This window comes from Platalea leucorodia (genome assembly GCF_965183815.1).
Source record: "Platalea leucorodia genome assembly, chromosome: 5".
Taxonomy (NCBI): Eukaryota; Metazoa; Chordata; class Aves; order Pelecaniformes; family Threskiornithidae; genus Platalea; species Platalea leucorodia.
In genome coordinates, this window is record NC_138827.1 from 33,543,224 (window position 1) to 33,565,614 (window position 22,391).

Here is a 22,391-nt window from a genome sequence, read left to right on the forward strand (position 1 = left end):
CTATAACTCTCCAATTTCATTTTTGCATCACTCCTTACCTCTCTACACTTTCTCACAGCAAACTCCTTGAAAACATGCATGTCCTCATACAGTAGACTTATAAATCGTAGTTTGTCAGAAAACCCAACCAAACAGAAAAGGCCAGTGGGATGAAGTGATACTGTGTATGCTTCCTCCCGATATTCCTTATATAGCTCCAAAGTGCTGAAAGACAAAACCATTGCACAGTATGGAACACCACAAACTCCCTATTGCATGCCAGGACAATATCTGGCCCGGCAGCTACAGTCTGACTCTGCCTTGTCCTTGAAGGAAAGGTGTTCAGTTAAGTAACAATCACACAGACGTTACAGGAAACAAAGGCAAATCTGAACCTTCTGGTTCACAGAGAAGGTGTGGAAGGTGCAAGAGTAAATCCTTGTTTACTGTGATATAAGGAAGAAGGTAAATGAACTGCTGATTGCAAACCGACACAAACATCTCTTCTCAGAAATATTTTTCTCCCCCTCTCCCTCCATAGAACCTTAAAGGCTGGAGTCATTTTGCTTAAGAACTATGTCTACGAAGCAGGAGATGGGATAACAGTGTCTTAAGACAATGCCGAATGAAACATTCTTGATGATTTTTTTTTTCAAAACACATGAGAAGTCTGACACAAGAATGGCTTAATACAAAAGGCTTTGGATTCTTTTGGCACTGGTTTTAAAGGCACTGCATATTCACACTCCCCAAATCATGTCAGTAAGACCATTTACATCCCACACCACACAAGAATTTTACCAGAACAACACTCTCATTCATATGAGATTGCTGCTGTTGCCTGCTAAACACAATATATAAAAAAGCAAGAGGTAATAATAAACACAAACAACTCTTTACTTCATCTTGTAATTCCAGATGCGGACAGATCTATCCAGGGAACAAGTAGCAAGAATGGGTTTCCAAATACAGATGTCCAGACCAGTGACTGAAGCATAATGCAATGGGAAATTCAGATATGCAAAATAAGCTGCCTTCTCCTGAGAAGCAATGAGAACATAAAAAAATCACAAATATTTCACTGCAGGCAGTAAGTCGGGTAAGAAATCTATCATAGCTCTTTGCATATAGTAATCAAACAGATTTGAGGAAACCACTTAATCCTTTCACTGCACCAGTCTGAACATAACAATGTTAAAAACATAACTATGTTAGAATCAGTTTTAACTTTATAAATAATAATCAAGAAAAGCGATGCAGGGAAGATGTAGGCTCCATAGTTCTCATACGCTAGTGAGAGCAGAACATAACTGTAGGTGTCCAAAGAAATGCAAGTCAGACAAATAAATAAAACTGGACCTGCAAGAATTCAGTTAAGACCCTCTGGTCAGACAGATATTTACAAAGTGCTGAGTGATAAGCAACTTAACCAGGATGTTTAGCTATTGCATGCTGGAAGTGAAGCACCAATAAAATTTTAGGCTGCATGCAGAAAAAGGACCTGTAACTACAAAACCCCTTCCTGTAAGGATCTTTCTATACGCCTGTAAGCGGGTTAGGTATTTAACTCCATGCAAGTCCATTTCATGATAATACATTTATCTCTTGTCTTTGTATTATTTAATTCCTTCAGGGTAAGGAATGTTTTTCAATATGTTTGTTGTTCACAAAGAGGTTTCACTTCTAACTAGGACTTCAACAACTGTTATTTTAGAGTAACATGAAACTCCCATGACTGTTTCAGCTTTATCATTGCATTAAAGTTTCCGCATATTACAGTGGAGCATAAACTAGTACAGTTGCATTAAAAATGTCTCCGTTAAAGCCTTATTTAAGTGGTTCAACAGTGATGTGCACCCTTAAACGGCCTTACCAGTGTCCTCTATCATTCTGCTGAATAACATCGGGTGTTCATATGGAGGGATGCTTGAGCAAGGGGCTACTGAAATACAGCTCTCAGAGCAGCATGCAGAGCACTTCATATCATGAGCTTTAAGGGTTCAGATGTTATCTGGTGGATTTTATGAGAATGCATCATAGAAAGCAACACTGAATAGCTTGTGCCATTACAATACACCCTTTACTGGACATGATGGCTATGGAATGTGATAAAATTGCACTCACCTTCATAAGATCAGTGGAGACCATAGTAAACATGTAAAGCTGATTTTTATTTGTGTTAACGACCATCATTTCCTCAGAGGGGCTGAAGCATATACATATAATGTCCTGTCTGCCTGACTGTTTTGGCTCACTGGTCAACAGGTCCTGAGGAAGCTGCACAAGAAATGCATCCCATGGGATATTCCAGGTCTCCATGTTTTAGTAGTAGGCATGCACACACACATAAACTTTTGCTGTAATGCTACTCTAATAAGTATATACATAATATCAGGAAGACAACTTGGACATTTAATAGTACGTAACTACTGCAAGACTGGGAATAGGGGACAAGATAACCTAACTGTATCTATGGCATTACAGCTGAAAAAACTGTCAGAGCACATTTCAGCAGTAATCTTAAGTACTGCATTAAACAAAAATGAAAATGGTAGCAGAAAAACAAGAAAAAAACCTAGCGAGTGTCAGAATGAAAACTAGCTGAAAATTGTGATCTCAGAATAACAGTTCTTTCCAGTATATCATTCAGGTTGATAACAGTCTTATTACAGGGTCTCGTGCGTAGAGAAGATCTGACCTTTTAGGCCCAGAGTATGAAGGCTTGACCAGGTCATCAGAGTTAAATATTCTTATCCAGAGATTGTAGCTTGCTATAGAACAGTTAGAAATCTTACTAGATTACTTAAGAGTGCACAAGTCTCATGACAGCTATAATAAGTATCTGAGGGGAGAAAAGCTTTGCCTTGGAAAAAAACCAGCAGCCTAGTTCTTCAAAACTGATGTAGACTACTTCTCAGCTCCAAAAGTCTCCATAAATATGAGTTTCTTAAAGGTTTCCTGAAGTTTAGCAGCCTCAAAGCACATTTTACATGTGGGAACATGCAGAGCTACCTTGCAAAAGGACATCTGTCACTGACTTTCAGTGTGACCTCTGGCAACTCCCTTCCTTTTGACACCACCAGGACAGTTAGCTAATGCTTACAATGTAATTTAGAGATGTGCTAAAAACTATTCTTAATAACTGAATCGGAAGCACCTCCCACCCCCAACAGGCCTCTGCTGCATAATTGCTTGGAAAAGCTTTTTTCTCCCTACCCAGATTTCCTGACTCTCTTTGTAGACTTCTTTTTCCTTGGTCTTCTCAAACAGAAGAACAACTCCTGGGCTAGATGAACATGCAAAGCCTTTGGAATAAGCTGCAACTGCAGATATTTGAGGCAAAGAATCCTGTTGTGAACCATTATCTTCAGAGGCCAGTCTACAAGAGACATCAGAAGAACTGCAAGCAGGAAATGCATAAAGACTTAAGAAGGAGAAAATAAAAAATGTTTATCAGCAGCAATCAAAATATTATAACCCATTAATAAACTGGACAAGAAGGAAATAAGTGAATGGCTTGCAACTAATCTGCATGCACAAGCACGAAACTATTAGTAATAGTATTTAACAAAGATATACCTTTCGTATTCTTTTGTTGTTGTATCTTCTTCTAGTTCCCTGGGTGTTTTTTTGTACTCTACACTTGTCTCCCAGTGCAGCTCTCCAGTTTCAAACACGAGAAGTTTGCCTGTATCAGTGCCACATATAACTTCCTCCTCAGACAGCCAGGCATGGCACAAGTAGTTTTGTGGCTCTATCTTTTGTAAATTCATCTGCTGCAAAGTTCCTTCACTGTACTTAAAAAGTTTAAAAAAGCCATTTCCAGTGATACAAACCTGTGCATTGTCTTGAGGACTAAAGCTCACCTATTGAACAAAAGAGAGAAATTATTTTATAGAACTATGTTCATAAATAAGCAAATATTATACCTGTTCTGAAGACGTTCAATACCAGATACAGGAAAACGAACAAGGGAAGAAGGTTCATAGAAACAAATAGGAATACAGAAGAGACTAAGAAATAACCATCATAACTACATATTGCAGTTTCCCCCCCTTTCGAAACTGTGTATATCAATTTTATATGATGCTACAAATACATTAACTCTGTTAGGCTAAGACGCTATCTGAATCACGGTGCAATACCAAAGAGAAAGTTGTCTCTGCCCTTCAGGATTAAATGACAAAAGTAAGGCCAAACTACATCTTTACTGCTGATTAGCAAGTTTTTCAGGAAGCAAGCTTCCTGAAAAGTGGGACTATTCATTCTTAAAGGCCAGGAATAAATTCTGTATTTCTGCATTTCATGCAAACCTTGTCCATTATGTGTATTAATTCACATAATTAGGTGTTTATTGGTGAAAACAGTGGAATAGCCATCTCAATACCCAACATGAAGGCTAGCAGGGGTAGTTAGACCTCATTTTTCATGCTTAATGGGACTTCCGCCAGCAGTTGTCTTTACAGTCATTCTCTTTTTAGGAATTGAGCTCATGAAGTCAGTAGTTCACCCAATCTCTGCTTGTAGCTGTACCTCAGAAAAAATGGCAGCTAGGGTCCAACCTACTGAAAGCCTCTTACCTCCCTGCAAGAAAGATACTGAAAAAAGGCACCCAAAGCAGGATGCAGGAATTGTTTGAGTGCCATCAGCCTGCTCCTAGCCACTCTTCCTGGGCTACTCCTCTGACCTGCACATAGAACAGACTGCAGGAAGGAAAAGGTGCACGAGCATGCCGAGAGCGTCCAAAACGTGTGTTACGGGTACTGAGCACAGCCAATATATGTAATGAGTGTTTCTGCAGAGACACAGGGAACGCATTGCACATGCACTGGCCACTTGAATTGGCCACATACCATAGATCTCATATGATGTAAGAGAATCTCATGAGAATGTCCATAATGGGTTAGAGCAAAAATTCATTCAGTGTAGTGTCCTATTGCAGCTGATGCCAAGAAAGGCCACAGAAACTGTACATAACCTACAGTGTGGAGCCCTCTCCTCCCTCTCTTGCCCTGGATAGAAGCCATGTGGCCACAGGAAAACGTACCTGCCCCCATATCCTGCAGATTGAATTTACGTGCTACCTGGCACCCAGTACTTGTTGAACTATGTCCTTTTATCCGCCTTTTTGAAGTAGTGCAATAGGCTCCCAAAGATCCAGTCATTTGTGAATCCAAATGTTAAAAATGAGCCGCAGAGACGCTGGCCCAGCTCAGTTTTGGCGGCAGGCGTCCCTGGGGGAGCCGAACGGGCCTGGGGCTGGCACGGTGGGCACGGAGCCCGTGAGGGCCATGGCCATTACCTGGCAGATGCTGTCGGCTGGGGCCGCGATGCGGACCGCCACCATCAGCCGCTGCTTCTCCCAGAGCCAGAGGGTGAGGTGCCCCTCGGGGGGGGCCGTGGCGGCCGCCAGGTACCGGCAGTCGGGGGAGAAGGCCAGGGACACCGCCTCCCGCGCCGGCAGCTCGGCGGAGGCCAGCGTCCGCCGACGCCGCGCCGAGGCCGACGACAGCTCGTAGACCGTCAGGGACGGCTGCTCCGCCACCGTCTCCGAGACGGCCAGGTACCGCCGGTTGGGGCTGACGGCCAGCGCCCGCACGCCCCGGCTCTTCTCGGTGCCTGCGGGGAGGAGAGGGGTCAGGGCGGGCCGGGGCCGGGGCCGGGGCGGGGGCCGGGGCGGGGGTCCGTGCCACCTGGGATGAACTTGTGCCATTTCTGCTCGAGGTGGAGCCGGAGGCAGCCCGCCCCCGCCGCGTGCAGCACGACCTGGTCCTCCAAGAAGCAGACACCGCCGGCGACCCGCGGCCGGCAGCCGAAGACGGCCACGGGCTGCGCCGCCACCGCCGCCGCCATGATGCTGCTGCCGTCGCCGTGGCAACCGCGGCCTCGGCCCCGCCGGAAGCGGCGGCGGGGGCGCGCGCACGCGGCCGGAAGCGGCGGCGGCAGCATGGCGCGGCGAGAGTCCCTCTCCGACTCGGGCTCGGAGGACTCCTCTCTCTCGGACTCGGAGGTGAGCCCCTGGCCGCCGCGGCGGGGCCGGGCCGCGGGCCCGGCCGTGAGGTCTCCCCCGGCAGCCGCGGGGCAGGGCCGCCCGCTGCCCGCCCCCGCCGGCGGCGCGGCCTGACCGTGGCCTCTCCACAGCTGCAGGAGGCCTTCGCGAAGGGCGCGCTGAAGCCGGGGCTCAACGTGGTGCTGGAGGAGCGGCCGAAGCGGCGCAACGACGCGGTGAGCGGGGCCTTCTCGGGGCAGGGCGGAAGCCCCGGGCCGGGTGCGGGGCAGAGGAGCCCCCGCTGGGGCCGGGGCCGCGGGCGTCGGGGCAGGGCGGGCCTGGGGGGTTCCCGCACCGCCGCGGTGATTTGGGGTATCAGCCAGCGGCCTTGGAGAAGCGGCCCACGGTGTGACCCGGATGCTCAGCCGGGCCCGCCGTGGGGAGGTGGTGGTGTGTGGCGGCGTGCAGAGCTGTGCTTCGTTCACAGGACGGCCTGAAGCAGTGCCTGTCCGAATTCAGGCAGCAGCTAGCTTGGGTGGAGAGGCTGGATGTGACTTTGGGCCAGGTCGTGGATCCCACCTCACAGAGTGCTGCTAACAAAGATGCTGTTGACCCTGAGAATGATTTCCAGAGAGAGATGAGCTTGTAAGTGTCAAAAACTGAGATTTCTTATAGGGTCTTGACATACTGCTGCGTGCATGGAGCCACGCGGGTGTGCTGCAGACTGCCATGCTGGCTGTCACCCGTATCACATCACTCTTGGGCCATATAATTTACATTTGATGTCTCTGAATGTTTTCCAAAATAACTACAAATTAACGGTAGTATATTTAACTTGTCTTGTGACTGGAAGTAATTTCCCTCCTTGCAGCAGACTTCCATCCTTTGCTGAAAGGTTTATTTAAAAAGTTCATTGGTTGCAGCACTATGGCTTTAACACAGGGTATGGATTTTTCTTTGTGGATTTGTTTTGGTGTTATTACAGTTCTTGTGTTTTGCCGTGCCTTTTATAATCCACCATATAAAACTGTAACTGGAAGCTAGATAAATGTATACGTGCAAGATATAAGCGTTAATATTGTGCTGTCACCTAAATTGCTTTTAGTAGTACTGAATGCTGCAGGGCACAGAACGTTGGTATAATTCTAGGTCAATGCTTGTTAGATCCCAGTGTCAGCTAGCTTATGTGAGCAGAGTTTCTGTCAGCGCTGTGAGATGCAGTTGGACTTGATGATCTTAAAGGTCTTTTCCAACCTAAACGATTCTACGATTCTGTGATATGCCCGATAGCCAGTGACAGAGCTGGTGCTGTGCTGTCTCCCTAGTTACCGGCAGGCTCAGGCAGCGGTCCTGGAAGCCCTACCTAGGTTGCGGAAGCTCCAAGTTCCTACTAGAAGGCCAGATGATTACTTTGCAGAGATGGCCAAATCAGACCAACAGATGCAGAAGGTACGTGCAGTGAATAACGACTTTCTTTCCTGTGTTATGGGTTGGTTTTAGCCTGTGTTAGGGATTAACTTTGAGGTGTGATTTGTGAATACTTAACCTTCGTCTCTTTGACAAATGCGTGTGACTATGTCTGTGTTTGAAATTTTGTTTGTGGCAGGAAATTTCTTCCTGTTTAGGTATTTCAGTGCAATGTGGGGATTTCCATAACAGGTTTGAATGTAAAGTAGAAAAGCACGATTTATATTCTGTCCTGAATGTGTTTAATATTAAAAATGGAGACTTTTTCTCCATATGTGTGACAGTGGTTGTAAAGTTGGCTGTGTTTTATGCTCTTTGGCCTAAGACTTGCAGTCAGCTGTGGCATTAATGTGATCCTTTTTCCCTATTTAGTATCACCCTTGGTTTATACTCAGTGTGTTTTGGTTTTCTGTGATTTTAAACCATGTGTTATTGAATTAATCTATCATGGGTAATAAGTCAGCTTTGTGTAGGAAACAAGAATTTCACAAACTTGCTTCTTGGTTGTGGTCTTTGTTCAAAATGGATCCCTAATTTTTGTTTTAGTTTTGGAAAAAAGACTACATTGTGTAAGTTAAACAAACATGAGCTGGAGTCTTATTTGGAGGTTCATGTATGACTTGGTCACTGTTTTGATGGCTGATAGAATCTTCAGCTTCTCTAGGAAGATTAATTATTAGCTTGTGCTGGGGCTTAAGTCATTTCTGCACATTACTGTTACCTTCTTTTGCTGGCTTCTGTTTGAAGAACAGAGTTTTTATCTCCTAGTGGAGTCACAGACTGAATCCAGAAGATCTGTGTTGAAATCTTTGTAATCTCTTATTACGCAGCATCCTTATAGAAATGTTTGTGAACAAGGAGGGAACGAAAAAGATGTTTTCTATGGCACGGAAGGGTTGTTGACTCTTCTTCAGTGCTTTACTTTTAATAATGACAAGAAAGAAACTGTCAAGTCTTCTACATACACCTGAGTAGACTGACATGATGTGACAAGATACTCTTGTTTAGCGGTTCCATTAGAGCCCATTATAAGGCTTTGTCTTGTTTCTGTGGGAGTTTTGTCTTTTTAACCAGATTTTGGCTACAAATCAGTTCAGGAATTTCTGTAATAACTGTTCCAGCCTTGAGTGGAAAGAATGTTATGCCTTAAAATGCATTATCTGATTGAGAGTTGTTTTCTTTTTTATACTCATTGATAGCTCACGTAATTATTGATTTCAGGACTGCACAGCAATCATAAAATTCTCATATTTTCTTTTGTGTTACTGATAACTTTTTTTTTTTTTTAATCCCCTAATAAGATTCGACAGAAGCTTAAGAGTAAACAGGAAGCAATGGAGAGGTCTGAGAAGGCGAAACAGCTCCGTGCAATGAGAAAATATGGCAAGAAGGTGAGGAGGAGCTACAAAAGGGACCTATCTATGACAAGAATCTGGAGCCCAAGTGAGGAGCTTAGAAAGCAAGACCACAGGAGGCTGACTGAAATACATGGAATCTGTCTAGTTGTCTCTCTAGCTGCTTTGAAGGAAGACAGAGCAAAAGATGGGATAGCTTAAAAAAAAGAAGGGGGGAAGAAAAAAATAGTATGGGACACTACAAGGAACAACACTAACATTCTGCTTCTAATCTCAGGTGCAAACTGAGATTCTGCAGAGGAGACAAAAGGAGAAAAAAAATATGTTGAATGCAGTCAAGAAATACCAGAAAGGTAAAGTTAACTTGTCTAAGAGAGCAAATGTGTAATGGGAGTAGTGATGTGTGAGCAATATAAGGCAGTATGATGTGTGGTGTCAATCTGTAGTGCTGGGCAGTGAGCTTGAAAGGCTGCTGCTGTGCAGAATCCTACGCCAGTGGCAGTGCAGATCCTCTCAAGTAGCTGTTCTTCAGTTGCTATTACTTGCTTAGATTGAAGATTCATATTTTCTGTGGTGGTAGCTGAGCAACTGTTATGTCTTTGCTCTTGCAGGTCTCTCTGACAAGCTGGATTTTCTAGATGAAGAGCAGACATCGTCTCAGGGGAATAAAAAAGGCAGTGCAAGTCAACGGACAAAGAAGGGGTGAGACCAGAAAAGAAAGATATTTAAATGTAGAATCTCTGTTTTTTTCAGTCTTTTAGGGATTCATTTTGTGGAACGAGAAAGCTGTCCTCATTAATGTTTGTTAAAATAAGTCTGAGGTGGCTTTCTGTCCCTAGAGAGGAGGAAAACTGTGGCCGGCATGGAACGGAGGCTGAAATGTGCTAATTTCTGCCCCTTCAATAAGGGGAAAGGTTTATGATGGCTGATGGGAGTCCATCAGCAGATACATGTGCCTTTTTGAGAGCTTCCTGAGGAAAGGAATATAGGTGATGTTGCTGTTTGGTTGTTTTTCAGACCAAATGCCAAAAGACGATACAAGAATCAGAAGTTTGGTTTTGGTGGGAAGAAGAAGGGCTCAAAGTGGAACACGAAGGAGAGTGTTAATGATGTATCCAGCTTCCGGTCAAAAGTGGCTCACAACAAAGGCCCAGGAAAAGCAGGAAAAGGAGGGAAAAAAGCTCTCAATGTAAGTAAAATGTTGCGTGCAAATGATCCTGCTTGGCTAGGAAGCCAGCCCTGGTCTGGAAGGGGGAGTTGAGTACGTGATGGGTGCCTCCAGCATCTGGAAGTGACAATGTCTGTCTTTGGGAGCTGAGCATGGTTCAGTTGCAGACAGAGTTGAGGACGGTGGTTCGGTGTCTGAGCAGGGAAATGAGGGGGGGAGTTAGCAAGTACTGTTTGTTGCTACCTGTGTCCCAAAACCTCCCTCTCCAGAGGTGCTGACAAATATCCTCTCCTTGGTAACCTCCCCAAGCTATAGAGCTAGAACAAAGATTGGGGACATGAAAATAAAGAACTGAATCTGTCTTTTTTTTTTTTTTTTTGCAGAAGAGACCTGGAAAGAGAGCAAGGCAGAAAATGAAGAGCCGAGCACGATAAGAGGACTGTGCTCCCCAGTGGGGTTTCTGTGTGTCGCAAGATATGTTTCTGCTGTCATCAAGCAGCAAACCGTGGAGCAAGCTGGATGTTTCCAAGTGGCAAGAAAAAAAGTCAGTGGAAACTAGTGCCTTATCACTAATTTCTTCCTACTGTCTGTTTTGTTGAAGGATTGTTTTCTATTTAAACCTCTGGTGTGTGAACACATTAAATGGTTTGCACAGAACTATGTCTAATTCATGTTCGGTTGTGTTACAAATGGTGGCTGAAGCCTGCCCTTTGTTCCCTTCATTCTGACAGCTTTTTCCACAGCTACTGTTGGCATGTACTTGATGAACTTGAGTTCTGGGTCATGTTGCTGATGTCAGAATAGGAAGTCTGAAGCCTATCAAGATGTTAAAGTGTTTTTTAGACTATTCATATGGATGGGTTTGGAAAGAGCAGTGAGACAAATGCAGCAAGCTTATAAATAGGTTTATTTCTGTAACTATTGTCAGGCTGCAAATCTGGGCAGACTGAGGTTCTCACTTCCCTTTTCTCCCTATCTTCTCTTGCCAGGAATCTACCAGACTTGCCTAATAACAAGCACAGCCTAACACATTAGATGTCATTAACTGCTTCTAAGTTGTGTGGCTTTGCCACTCTCCTACTGCAGGTTCTCAGACTGCTCCTCCCCGTGCCCCATAGCAGCCATTTATTTAGTGATCTCTGTTCTCCGGCGTGGGAAGTAGAGTCTGCAATCAGTACGGTCCACCTGAATCTGGGAAAGAAAAGTGACAAATAGTCATGTGCTTTTACTAGAACTAGTAGTAATAGTCCCTCCTGAGAAGAGTGATGAACGGTGTTCTTGCTGAGATATGCCCAAATGACAGATGAGTAGGGTATCACTTATTTGAGAATATACTGTTCACTGCTTCATTATGGTGGAACCTGGTGAAAAAGGAAAATTTAATGTAGGAAACAGCATCACGAGTCCTGACTCTATAAATTTAACTCGCTTCCCTACATGCACATTTAGTTGCCTCATTCCTGCCAGCCTAATCCTACCACCAGTATCTAACAGCGTAAAGCCCTGCCGGGATGTCTGTCTCTAGCCTTGTTAGGAGTAACTAGTTTACCTGAAGGGTAGTATGAAAAGTTGCAGAAGATTATCTTATTTTCTTATTTATCTTAGTTTTCTTTGTAACAGGCCAAAATTAATCAGGCCCTCATTTGCCTTTCTCTAAACAGTAATCTACAAAGTCAGTCATCGTCACAGCTATTAATTTGTCAGATATGATTGATGTCTCAGCTGGTTAATAAGATTTCTTTTCCTCCTGTTTATTCACGCTTCCCCAAATGAATCCTCACTGGTGTATTCTGCCTCGGGTTTACTTAGCTGATTATTAATTTTATGGTTCTGCTTGCAATTTGTTTGAAAGATACTGTACAGCAGCACATTTCTTTTCACAGTACTTATGTCTGTCACTTCACATTGCTCATTACGCCATTTCTCGTGGCTGAGTGCTTTAATAAACAGCCATGACTACATATGTGGCATTTGGCAATATGCTTGGGGTCGACTGTCATTGCAGATATTTTGCATGCAAGTTTCTCAGGGGAAGTCTACTGTTTTTGTGTTCACAAGCCTATGCCAGTGTGAAGAGTCCTCTTAGGTGTAAATTTTAAAAACTTGTCCATGAACAGCTCTGCTCATTCCTAGTCGTTCCTGTTTTCCATGTTTGTCACAAATTATTTTCTTGCATGAATATCTTTCAGTGTGATGGGCTGAACCTCTCTGAATCCTGCAAAGAGTTGAGTCCTTAAGCACCCTACTCACCAAAGGTGTCGTGTTCCAGCCAATTTCTTGGCTTTCAGTTTGTGGCTCTGCATATTTCTTTGTTGGCTCCAGTGCTGCATGGTGAATAAGATTCAGAAACTTCGCTGTTGGTGTAAGAGACACAAATACAAATGAAAGAAAGTATCTTTATAAACCAGTCACCCGGGGATGTGTGTTAGAATGGGACATCCTAACGCTGTCCAAGCAATAGCAAGAAAGTGAAGGTTGGAGGCAACGTTGGTGCTTCTGTGAGTGATCTTGTAAGAGAATGCAGGGTGACATTTCTACTCAAATTTATCCTGATGAAGTTTCAAGATTTGCCTGCCTATACTGTATTCTGTCATCCCTGTCTACTGTATTGCAGCATCTTACTTTTCTTATACCACATCTAGTATCAACCAGCGCTCTACGTTAGCTGTTGTCTTTCTCAGTTGCCTGAGGCTTGCTGCCTTTCCCTGTTGTGGTTTTCTCCCCCTGCCCCCCCCCCCCAATCCTTGACTACAGCAGGCCCACCTTAACTGACCATTAAGGTTTTTAGACCAAATTGGCATGTTAGAAATAAGGGTTGGCATGTTGCTGTAAGGGTTCCTGTTATTAGTGCTCTAAAGCAAGACTCAGCAGCCATTTCAGCAGTTTACTGTATGGAATTGTTAGGTAGAATCTGCAATGACAGGCAACATGTATGTATAAAACATGTTTCTAGATTTTTTTGTCTTCCCCTGAAAGAGGTTTAGATTCTCAAGGAGAATAGTATGGTAACTAAAACCAAAAATAAAAGCATAATTGCATGAATGCAAGCTTGTACTGACAATGAAAAGTAATGGGAAAGGGCCTTAACGTGGAAAAAAACCCTGCCTTACGTTTAAGAAAAATCATGAATGAGTTTAACTTTCTTCTGTTGTCACAGGGGGGTTTCCACATATGTCATCTTTTAGACTAACTGGAATTTTTTAATCTTATTTATTAGTTATTTTCTTATGTAATTATCACAAGCTGTTCAGAGATTTCTTACCATCTGCTGGCTCTTCTATATTATCATGCCAAGACATAGGCTTCTTGGTGATCGTGTGAACTGGAAAGAAATTATGCAGGTGAATTACTTTAATGGGAATTTAGCATCAGAGCCAGGTATAGGATATCTATCACTGCAAATGGTCCTTTTGGATATTTCCCAGTCTGGGCCCAGCTACTTCACTGAAGTTGTAAAGGAAGAACAGCACGTGAACAGAACAAAACGAGTTAGAGTACTAATAGCGACTTCCTAGAAAGGGAAGGGGGTTAAGCATGCTAAAGGCCCTTCTACTGGATGCTGCCTGCATTCACCACAGCAAAGTTCCACCTGACCCACGTGGTAGCCTGCCGGGTGCTAGGTTTCAAGCAATTTTCCTTTGTTTCATTTTTGTTTCAGTGTGAAACCTACACTTGAGTGAACCTATACACATCACCTATCCATGCCAGCATAGGTGATGACATTCTATGACTGCAAATTGGAAGGTAGAAATCAGCCCAGGGGCTGGAGAAACAACGATGTAGTGTTGGGGCTCTCTACCCCATCTTAGCTCTGTGGTTTTTGCTCAAGATCCTTGGGTTCCAGATCCTAAATGGCTGCTGCCTCACTTCTGCACGTTTACTAATCTGTCTAATTTGGGCGGATTGTGTTTTGAGTGTGCAGACTGGTTTCCCGGGCACAACGAAAGTTGCTCCTTCCAGATCTACCCCTCTCACTGGCCGCTGCTGGCGTTCCTGGGTGCAGCCGCTGAGCGCTGCGGGGTCTGCCCCTGCCTCACGCCGGCAGGCCCGGGAGCCTTCCCTCCGCCCTGCCGCCCGGTGCAACGCTCGTCTTGCCCTCGGGGCTTCCGCGGCGGTTCTCTGTGAGCGCTCACCGGGGTGGAGCGGGTTCAGGCTGTACTGCGTGTGCAGCCTCTGGCACTGCAGCTCCTTCCGCACCCGCTCGCACAGGAGCTGGTTCTGCCGCACCGGGTCCGGCGCCTCCTTCTCCCCGCTGCGGGCGGCCATGGCTCCGCCGGGATGCGCCGCGTCCGGTAGCCTGGCAACGCCTCACGTGGTCCCCCGCGAGGCTGCTGATTGGCCCGGCTGACGCTCCGCCCCCCTCCTCGCACCGGTTCCCTTCCCGCCTCCTATTGGCCGCCGAGTTAAAGCCCCTGGCGCTGATTGGCGGCGGCTGCACGCGGCGGGTTTGAACGCCCGGTGTGGCGGCGGCATGGGGGACGCGGAGCTGCGCTGCACGGTGGCCGTGGAGCAGCCGCTGCCGGGCGGACAGGCCCCGCGGCGCCGCGTCATGCGGGGCGCACTGGTGCTGCTGGGCCGCAACGAGCTGCGGCAGCCGGTGCTGCGGGTGGTCGGCGGCAGCGGTGGGGCGGCGGCGGCGCTGAGCTTCCCGCTGGCCGGTGACGCCGTGCGGCTCTTCACGCGGTTCGCGGGCGAGGGGCGGGCGGCGGTGCGGGTGGGGCCGGGCGGCGCCCAGGTCCTGCTCTCCGACTGCCCCCCGGACGCGCTGCGCCGCTTCCTCCGCCTCCTGCGGCTCAAGGTCGCCGCCGGGCCGCGGGGCGCGCCGCGCTGCCCCCGACTGCTGGACCGGCCGCCGCCAGCCTTCGCCACCATCAGCCCGCTGCAGGAGCGGGACCTGCTGCGCGCCCCCGGCCGCCTCCGCGGCGGCGAGGCGCGGGGGGAGCGCCCGGCGGAGGTGAGTCCCGGGGCGAGGGGGGCGGCCCCGGTTACCGGCCCCGGTTACGGGCCCCGCGCTGACAGCGCGCCGCCGCCCGTCCCGCAGGTGCCCCGTCCGGAGAGGCGGCCTCCGGCGAGGCTGTCGGCGGAGCAGGAGGCGGTGCTGGGCGCCGTGCGGAGCGGGAAGAGCATCTTCTTCACCGGCTGTGCAGGTGAGGGGGCCGGGCGGCCGTCACCGGGCAAAGGGCGGCTGTCGCCCGGTAAAGTCCTCGGGCCTCGCCGCTGAGCTGCTGCTGCTTCTTCTCCCTCCCCCAAGGGACCGGGAAGTCGTTCCTGCTGAAGAAGATCGTGGGCTCCCTCCCTCCGAAGAGCACCTATGCTACAGCCAGCACGGGAGTGGCGGCTTGCCACATCGGTGGCACCACTCTGCACGCCTTCGCAGGTGACAGCCTGCCCGACAGCGAGGGGCTGGGAGCTCTCGCTTCCTTCCCAAAGAGTCCGGGGCTTCCCAAAGCTTTGCTTTCTTTTCCCCTGCCAGGGATCGGCTCTGGGAAGGCACCACTGGAACAGTGTATTCAGCTGGCGGAGAGGCCCGGGGTGCGCCAGCACTGGCTGGCCTGCCAGTACTTAATTATCGACGAGATCTCAATGGTGGATGGCAAGTTCTTTGACAGGCTGGAGGCAGTGGCGAGGTGAGTGACTGTCAGGTCAAACAACTAACAGAAATGAGTTTCCCTAAATTTCCAGGCTGCTTCCTTCCTCTGGTTATGCGAAAGGATACAAGGCAACTGCTGGCACAGGACTGGAAGGAAGCATGAAATCATAGCCAGCATCTGAGCAGACCTGTATTTTGAGATAAGTTTTGATGATGTCCCCACTCCCTAGCTGTTCTGGTTGCTCTTCTCATCTCCAGAGCCAAGCATTGCCTATAGAGCTGCACCCAGAACACAGCTGTCGAGGCTGTGCCCAGCCGTGCTCTCTTGCAGAGAGAAACAGTTGTAGTATAGCGGCTACCAAAGAACCAAAACCGGTAATGACATCTGGGTTGGATAAGCAAAGCAAACTCAATGTCATGTAACAGCATTCCTTAATTATTTGAGCTCTTCTGACACAGCTGAGGATAATCGTCTTTTGCTGCAGGTGGTGAATGTTTGAATGTGCTGGCAGAATAAGAAGTAACTTCTGAGACCTGACTATGTCCAGGTCCTGGATGGCATTCAAAGCTTTTCCTCTCTTCTCTCCCTTTCAGGGCAGTCAGGAAACGGGATGAGCCTTTTGGAGGAATTCAGCTAATCATCTGCGGGGACTTTTTGCAGCTACCCCCAGTCTGCAAGGCTAACGAAGAAACCAAGTTCTGCTTTCAGGTACAAAACTGTCCCTAAACTCGTTCTCATACTTCAAGTCTGCCTGTTTATTAACAAGAGAATGATTTGCCAGGCGAAAAGCTGGAGGAAATGCATCCACATAAACATGGAGCTGACTGAAGTGCGGAGACAGACTGACAAGACCTTTGTCTCGCTCCTGAGTGCCGTCCGTTTAGGCAGGTGAGGAGAAACTTGGCTCTCTTTGTCATCCCTGCTCCCTACCGATGGGGCAGAGGAAAGAGTGGTTTGTCGCTTCTCTGTGCTCTATCAGTAATGCGTGGCTGGGGGCAATAGCTATAAATGCTTTAGTTAATGTAAGTAGGTTTTATATATGCTGCTTTGGTAAGGAAGGACCCTTTCTAGGGTCCCTCTTTGCAATTTCTGCTAAGGAATTCAATGGATCCCAAGCTGGCAGTGGCCAGGGCAGGGTGGGGCACACACTTGCACTGCTCTCCAACTTTGTGTTGTTATCTTTCTCTGTCCTTCTCTCCGGAGGCCTGGGGCTTGCACAGCCTGATCCAGCTGTGTGGAGGTTACTGCTGCTCAAGACCTGTACCCGGTCACTTTAAGTAACAATCCCCTTTTCCTGGTTACCAGGTGCACAGAGGAGGTTACCAGACTGCTGATGCAGACTGCTGCTAACAGGTCTGAGCGTGACGGGATTCTGGCGACGCGGCTCTGCACCCATAAAGATGATGTAGAAATAACTAATGAGAGACGCTTGCAACAGCTATCAGGTGAATTCCTTGGAAGAAGCTGCTGGCTCTGGGGCTGAGCTCTGAATGGATGCAATGGGGATACTGTGGTGTCAGGAGGAACTGGTGTTCCGTTATGCATAGCAGCACCAGTCCAAGCCGTGCGTGTTGGAGTTGAGCTGCCTGGGGAAAATCTTCATAGCTTTTTGCTTAAAAAGCCACACTGTTATTTCTTGGTGTGTAATAGACAGTGAGCTCATTGCTTGCTCTGAGGTAGGGTGTGTCATTATTGCCTCCATACCCCTGCTTTTTCTTTCTATAGCATCTCAGGAAGGCTGTGCTGTATCCAGCCACGACTTGAAGTAAGGGCTATTTCATTTCTGCCTCCCTGTCTGGCCCTAGGATTCTTTCTTAGTCCTCTTTGGAGATCTGGTGTTGGCAGCAAGTGAAACTGGTCATATGCTCAAAATGATGACTGCTCAGTTCTTATTTACTGCTGACCTTTGATTCCTGAGCCTTCTCATGCTCTGGGAGTTATGTTGGGAAGAGAGGCAATAGTGAGCTTTCTACTGGTAGGTGTGACAAGGTTTGTGTGAAGATGTCCTACCAGCAGAGCAGAATGGATATTAAAAGAGGAATTGCTGTTAGAAATAAATGCTGAGCCTCCCGCAATGCTGTGCGGAATATGTTCAATGGTTGCCATTTGTCACATCTTTCTTTCCCTAATAGGAGAAGTGCGCACCTTCGAGGCTTTGGACAGTGACCCAATGCTAGTGAAGTTAATTGATGCTCAGTGTCCTGTGGGTGGTAGAGTTGAGCTAAAGCTTGGAGCTCAGGTGAGTGTGTGTACATACATTTGTGAAAGACCAGTGGATCAAATGTCATAAGAAAAATAAAGGAATAGTGGATAAATGTATAGAGTAGATTATAGAATGCAGATTCTGTGTAGAATGGCTATGCCAGGCCTTCTTCTGTTGAGAAGACACTATCCAGATCTTTGTATCCTTTCTGCTTGGAATCTTGTCCAGACAATTAGTTTGATTTGAGTGCAGGTCCATGCCTCATGGACAGTGGTGACTGCTATGACTTTGACACACATTTCCAATCAGGTTTAGAAGCTTCCAGGTAGCAAAGAGCACAGGCAGCCCTTGCCTGCAGTCTCAGGCAGCTTTCCCGACCTCAGGGTATGGCACAGCTTGATAAATTTGCAGGACTGGGCACCTTGCTGTGTGCTTAGCAGCAGCAGCACTGTTTGCCTTGGGAAGTTGTTCCTTAAGTGTTCCCAAAATCTATATGTCTAGGCTGGTTGGTGTTTGAGGAAGGGGAATCTGTTCCCTGGATCTGAGTTCACAGCTGTGGACAGAAGCAGCTCAAGTGAAGTGTTCAGTGCTGCAGAATGGATGTAGTTGGGAATCCTAGGAAGGAAAGGCTGTGAAATAATTTTAATCAAATTGGAGACGGTGCTCTATCCTGCAATAGGATGATGTGGCCGTGGCCATATCTGCCTGCTGTGCTTATGCTCCCTGGCTAGCTTAGCTGCAGGTGGCTGAGCAGGCTGTAAAGCCAGTGCACTAAGGGATTTTTCTTTTTCTCTGTAGGTGATGCTAGCTAAGAATCTGGATGTGTCTCAAGGGCTGGTGAATGGGGCACGAGGAGTTGTTGTAGGATTTGAAAATGAACAGAAGGGTAAGTAAGCTTTTTGATCTTCTGTTGAAGGAAGAGGAAAAACCCAAAACAATTTATGATTGACGGCTGACTTGTTAATTTTGTTTACCGCTTGGTAAGAATAATTTGAGGGAAAGCAGGAAGGAGGTGTTCTCTGCAGTGAGAGGCTTGAGGCTCTCATGAGTTGTGATGTCATGTGCTGCATCAGCTGCAGCTATCTGTAGGGCCTCTTGTGTTTGCTTTTCTTTATTCTCTAGATGTGTATGCTCATTTGCATTTCCTGCCTGCTCTGTTGAAGCAAGTCTTGGTGCATTTTTTAATTTTTATTTTTTTCCTCAGAGAATAACGTTCTGCTACCTGCAATGTGTATTTTTCTCTGCATTTCAACTGATAAATTACCTGACTTTAATTCTCCTGCTTAAGTAGGTTGCAAACATCATTTCAGGACATCCTATTTACTGTTTGTGGGTTTAAGGTTTGGGTTTTTTTTTTTTGGTGTGGGATTTTCTTTTTTTAATGCAGCCCTAAAATTCATGACTGACTGACATGGGGAAGGAGGGGGAAAAAAAAAAAAGTGTTCTTAGGCTGCTGGCTTCCTGGCTGTTGAGTGTCAGGAATACATCCCTGTTTCTCTCCTGCTCCCATTTCTACAGGACTGCCTAAGGTGAGGTTTCTCTGTGGGGTCACACAGGTCATCAAAATGGAGAAATGGATCTTCAAAGGACCATCAGGGGTTCATCTGAGTCGTCAACAGTTGCCTTTAAAATTGGCATGGGCCATTTCCATTCACAAGAGTCAGGTGGGTGTTCTTATACAGCTGTCTATAGACTTTTACACCATCATAAGCTTTATTTTTCTGGGTGAGCTTGCATTGCTGGTAACACAGGAGGGAAAACTGAAAGGCTCTTGTTGTGGGGGACCTCTAGAATGTGTGTCTCTAGCTACAGAGAAGGCAGCACCACTTCGGCTTGTGATGCTTGTCTACAAGGTCAAGGATGGGCTAGCAATACCGCTAGAGTTTCTATAACGGCGCTGCCATCTGCAGAGTTGACGTTAGACTATAAAGCAGCATCATTTACTGCTGTGGGTTGATCAGGGTAGTGTTTCCCTGACAGTCATCAGCATTAGTGATGCTGAAGTCTGCAGTGTACCCGAGGAAGCTGCAGGAGTCACACCTGTGCTCTTTGGGCTGGACTCCCCCTTTGGTGGGGTGTGTTGGGTTTTTTCAGTGTAACTAATACAGTTCCTACCTTTCCAGAAGACTTCGTATACTTTGATAAATATTTGTCTTGGTATTAGACCTGTGAGTTTGTTCCCATGCCACTGCTTAAACCAGGCCACGTTGTAAACTCTGCTGCCTCCTGGGATGCCTCTTGGTGCAGACAGGGCTGGCCAGGTCTAACCCAAACTCTGTCTCAGATGATCTGCCTGAGGACTGCTTGAGACTGGCGGCGGCTCCAGTTAATTATTAGGAGTGAAAACAGCAGAATTTCTTTCCCTGCTGTGTTGATTATATGGGATTTGTGGAGTTTCACACAAGAAGAGGCTCACTGGAGTTAGTTAGTGGACCCTACTGTCTGCTAGCGATTCCCTGACAGTGGAAAACTGTCTTTTTCTTTCTACTGATTCCTATCTTTTAATCAGTTACATAGTCAAACAAGAGACTTCCTTTTTTTTATCAAGCCCATACACCAAGGGTGGTACCTTTGACAGACTCACAGGACAGGTTAGTGTTGATACAGCACAGTGTTCTTTTGTTTTTTTCTGTAACAAACTTCTCTGTGTCTTTGATAGGGCATGTCTTTAGATTGTGTGGAGATCTCCCTGTCTCGTGTCTTTGAAAGTGGGCAGGCTTATGTAGCCCTCTCCCGAGCCCGTAGCCTTGCAGGTCTCCGTGTTCTGGATTTTGATCCGAAAGTAGTGAGAGCTGATCCTTCTGTGTTGCAGTTCTATAGACAGCTGAGACGCCACCAACTTCTAACCCAGGTAAAGAAAAATCCTGTGCTAGCAAAGCCTGCCTTGTGCAATCAGGATGAGAGATGTTTGTGCTGAGATCCTACTTTTTCTTCCGAAGCAAGATCATTCAAATTAAAACTTGTAGTGGCAGGAGAGATGAAACTGCAGAGAGGGAATGTGGTGGGGCAGCTCTTGGTGGCAAAATATCTGCTGCAGTGTTGGGATTGTATAACACTACCTGGCCCTGTGGGTGAAAGGATGGGTTGGGATTCTTTGATCCTCCTCTTGCAGTAAGGACTGAAGGGGAAATGGGCTCACAAGAAATCTCTTCTATTTTTTTTTTTTTTTTTTTTTCTTCTTCTTCTCCTCCCCAGGATTCACTACACACCCTTTCAAGTGCTGATGAGAAGGAGAACTGGAAATGCAGCTGAGAATGCTCTTCTGGCCTCTGTGAGGCATCAGCACAGACTGCAGAGTTGCAGTGATCTTGCTATTGAGTATATTTGGTAACATAGATAAAGTCAAAGGAAATTTTTTTAATGTTTGCTTCATTCAGCTGACTCTGGAGGTGTAGAATTATCCCTGTCTCGTGCCTCTGAAATTTGGAAGGCTTCTGTAGCCCTTTTCTGGGCCCACAGCCTTGAGTACTTCTGTGTCACAGCTGCAACTCCAGCGAACAAAATGACGTAACAAGGACGTACCTGAGGGACCTTCTTATGGTTCTGTCCTGTCTGCTAGGTTGCATTTTATTCTCCACATATGTGGACTGAAACTTCTGTGCCTTTCCTCAAGTATAACACGGCTGAGAGATGGAAGGTGTGTCGTCTTTGCCTGGATGGACTGGACCTATTCACAAGAGCTGCTGACAGAAAGGGAAGCGGTGCTAAGTATCTGGAATACATGCTTGATTCTCCTGCAAGCGAGGAGCTGCCAGGAACTGAGCTATCACTTCATAGTATGCTGGGGTGTTCTTGCCTTCCAGATGCTTAACACCAGGAGGCTTTGCATAACTTCCTCCACAAGCAGAACTGTAAGACTTACACATTGCCTGTTATGCTGATACGTAGCCTTTTTATTAGTCTGCTGCATACAATAAGATGTGGCTTTTATTTTTTTTTAACCTTCCGAGATGAGCTGGCACTATTTAAAAATAGGAGGAAGTCCTACATCTTATACCCATAATTATGGAACCACAAGAATTGTGAATATCCATTACCCCATTAGCAAGAAGGGGGTGAGAGTAGATGGGTGCTGGTGGGAGCTTCTCTTGTTTAAACACATGAGGCTCACTCAAATGGGAGGGAGTTTCTGCTGGAAACAACGTGTCTGACTAATAAGGTGGAAGTTGAATGTGCAATAGGGAATAATGGCCAAGGACGTGTGAAGTGAGCTGTAACTTCACCTGTTTCAGCAAAAGCAGAGATGAATAGAACTAATGTACTGTCTTTTTGAAGCCTTAATAAAGGAGAAGCTTTGGTCTTTGTATTTTAGCACATTGCTTAAAGCTTAAGTAACTTGTATATTTTTATATGTTTAACATGCGGGAATAATGTGAAATATTAACATCCAGCTGGAACTCATCTCTTGCAGGGGAGTGTCTCTGTAACAAAGCCTCTGCAGTCTGAGCAAGTTGAAGGCCACTTCTTGGCAGCTGCTCTCCTTAAAGCCAGGGAAGGATGTTGACTAGTCAGTGGTTAACATAACAGAAAACAGATTTTGGTAGGATTTCAAAGTGTATTTTGTAAGTGGGGTTTGTTTTTTCTGGGCTTGAGGGGTAGAGTTTTGGAGGAAGCAATAGTAGAAGACAGAAGTGTGAGA

The 22,391-nt window shown here is 46.6% G+C and overlaps 4 protein-coding genes across 4 annotated transcripts in view; 2 read left to right on the forward strand and 2 right to left on the reverse strand.

Moving 5' to 3' along the window:
- CFAP57 (cilia and flagella associated protein 57) overlaps positions 1-5,928 on the reverse strand; it is a gene marked incomplete at both ends in the record, with an annotated part of 23,288 nt that extends 17,360 nt beyond the window's left edge. Inside the window, 7 exons of the mRNA XM_082314508.1 lie at positions 39-204; positions 880-1,019; positions 2,104-2,256; positions 3,196-3,379; positions 3,559-3,845; positions 5,282-5,598; positions 5,673-5,928. Coding sequence (XP_082170634.1) covers positions 39-204; positions 880-1,019; positions 2,104-2,256; positions 3,196-3,379; positions 3,559-3,845; positions 5,282-5,598; positions 5,673-5,928 — 1,503 coding nt within the window. The remainder of the gene's footprint in view (positions 1-38; positions 205-879; positions 1,020-2,103; positions 2,257-3,195; positions 3,380-3,558; positions 3,846-5,281; positions 5,599-5,672) is intronic.
- On the forward strand, positions 5,908-10,983 carry EBNA1BP2 (EBNA1 binding protein 2). The gene is made up of 9 exons (XM_082314468.1): positions 5,908-5,989; positions 6,121-6,204; positions 6,456-6,613; positions 7,294-7,417; positions 8,737-8,826; positions 9,068-9,143; positions 9,402-9,492; positions 9,808-9,979; positions 10,342-10,983. Exons 1-9 carry the CDS (start codon positions 5,927-5,929, stop codon positions 10,390-10,392), a joined length of 909 nt encoding a protein of 302 aa, XP_082170594.1. The 5' UTR covers positions 5,908-5,926; the 3' UTR covers positions 10,393-10,983.
- Positions 10,984-11,048: 65 nt separating this feature from the next.
- On the reverse strand, positions 11,049-14,224 carry CFAP144 (cilia and flagella associated protein 144; the record flags this gene model as incomplete). Its single annotated transcript, XM_082314469.1, has 4 exons — positions 11,049-11,149; positions 12,209-12,312; positions 13,221-13,280; positions 14,092-14,224. 4 exons carry the CDS (start codon positions 14,222-14,224, stop codon positions 11,084-11,086), a joined length of 363 nt encoding a protein of 120 aa, XP_082170595.1. The 3' UTR covers positions 11,049-11,083.
- A 205-nt stretch (positions 14,225-14,429) lies between these two features.
- Positions 14,430-21,004, forward strand: PIF1 (PIF1 5'-to-3' DNA helicase; the record flags this gene model as incomplete). Its single annotated transcript, XM_082311908.1, has 12 exons — positions 14,430-14,912; positions 15,000-15,105; positions 15,210-15,335; positions 15,432-15,585; positions 16,143-16,257; positions 16,331-16,437; positions 16,855-16,994; positions 17,682-17,788; positions 18,551-18,638; positions 19,271-19,416; positions 20,412-20,603; positions 20,948-21,004. The coding sequence occupies 12 exons, from the start codon at positions 14,430-14,432 to the stop codon at positions 21,002-21,004; spliced, it is 1,821 nt and encodes a 606-aa protein (XP_082168034.1).
- Positions 21,005-22,391: the final 1,387 nt, after the last annotated feature.

Bases quoted from the DNA above. Each gene is read 5' to 3' on its own strand.
- EBNA1BP2 (XM_082314468.1), top strand. From the start codon at position 5,927: ATGGCGCGGCGAGAGTCCCTCTCCGACTCGGGCTCGGAGGACTCCTCT. The intron at 6,205-6,455 runs GTGAGCGGGGCC...CTTCGTTCACAG, and splicing joins CGAAGCGGCGCAACGACGCG to GACGGCCTGAAGCAGTGCCT. The intron at 9,493-9,807 runs GTGAGACCAGAA...GTTGTTTTTCAG, and splicing joins AGTCAACGGACAAAGAAGGG to ACCAAATGCCAAAAGACGAT.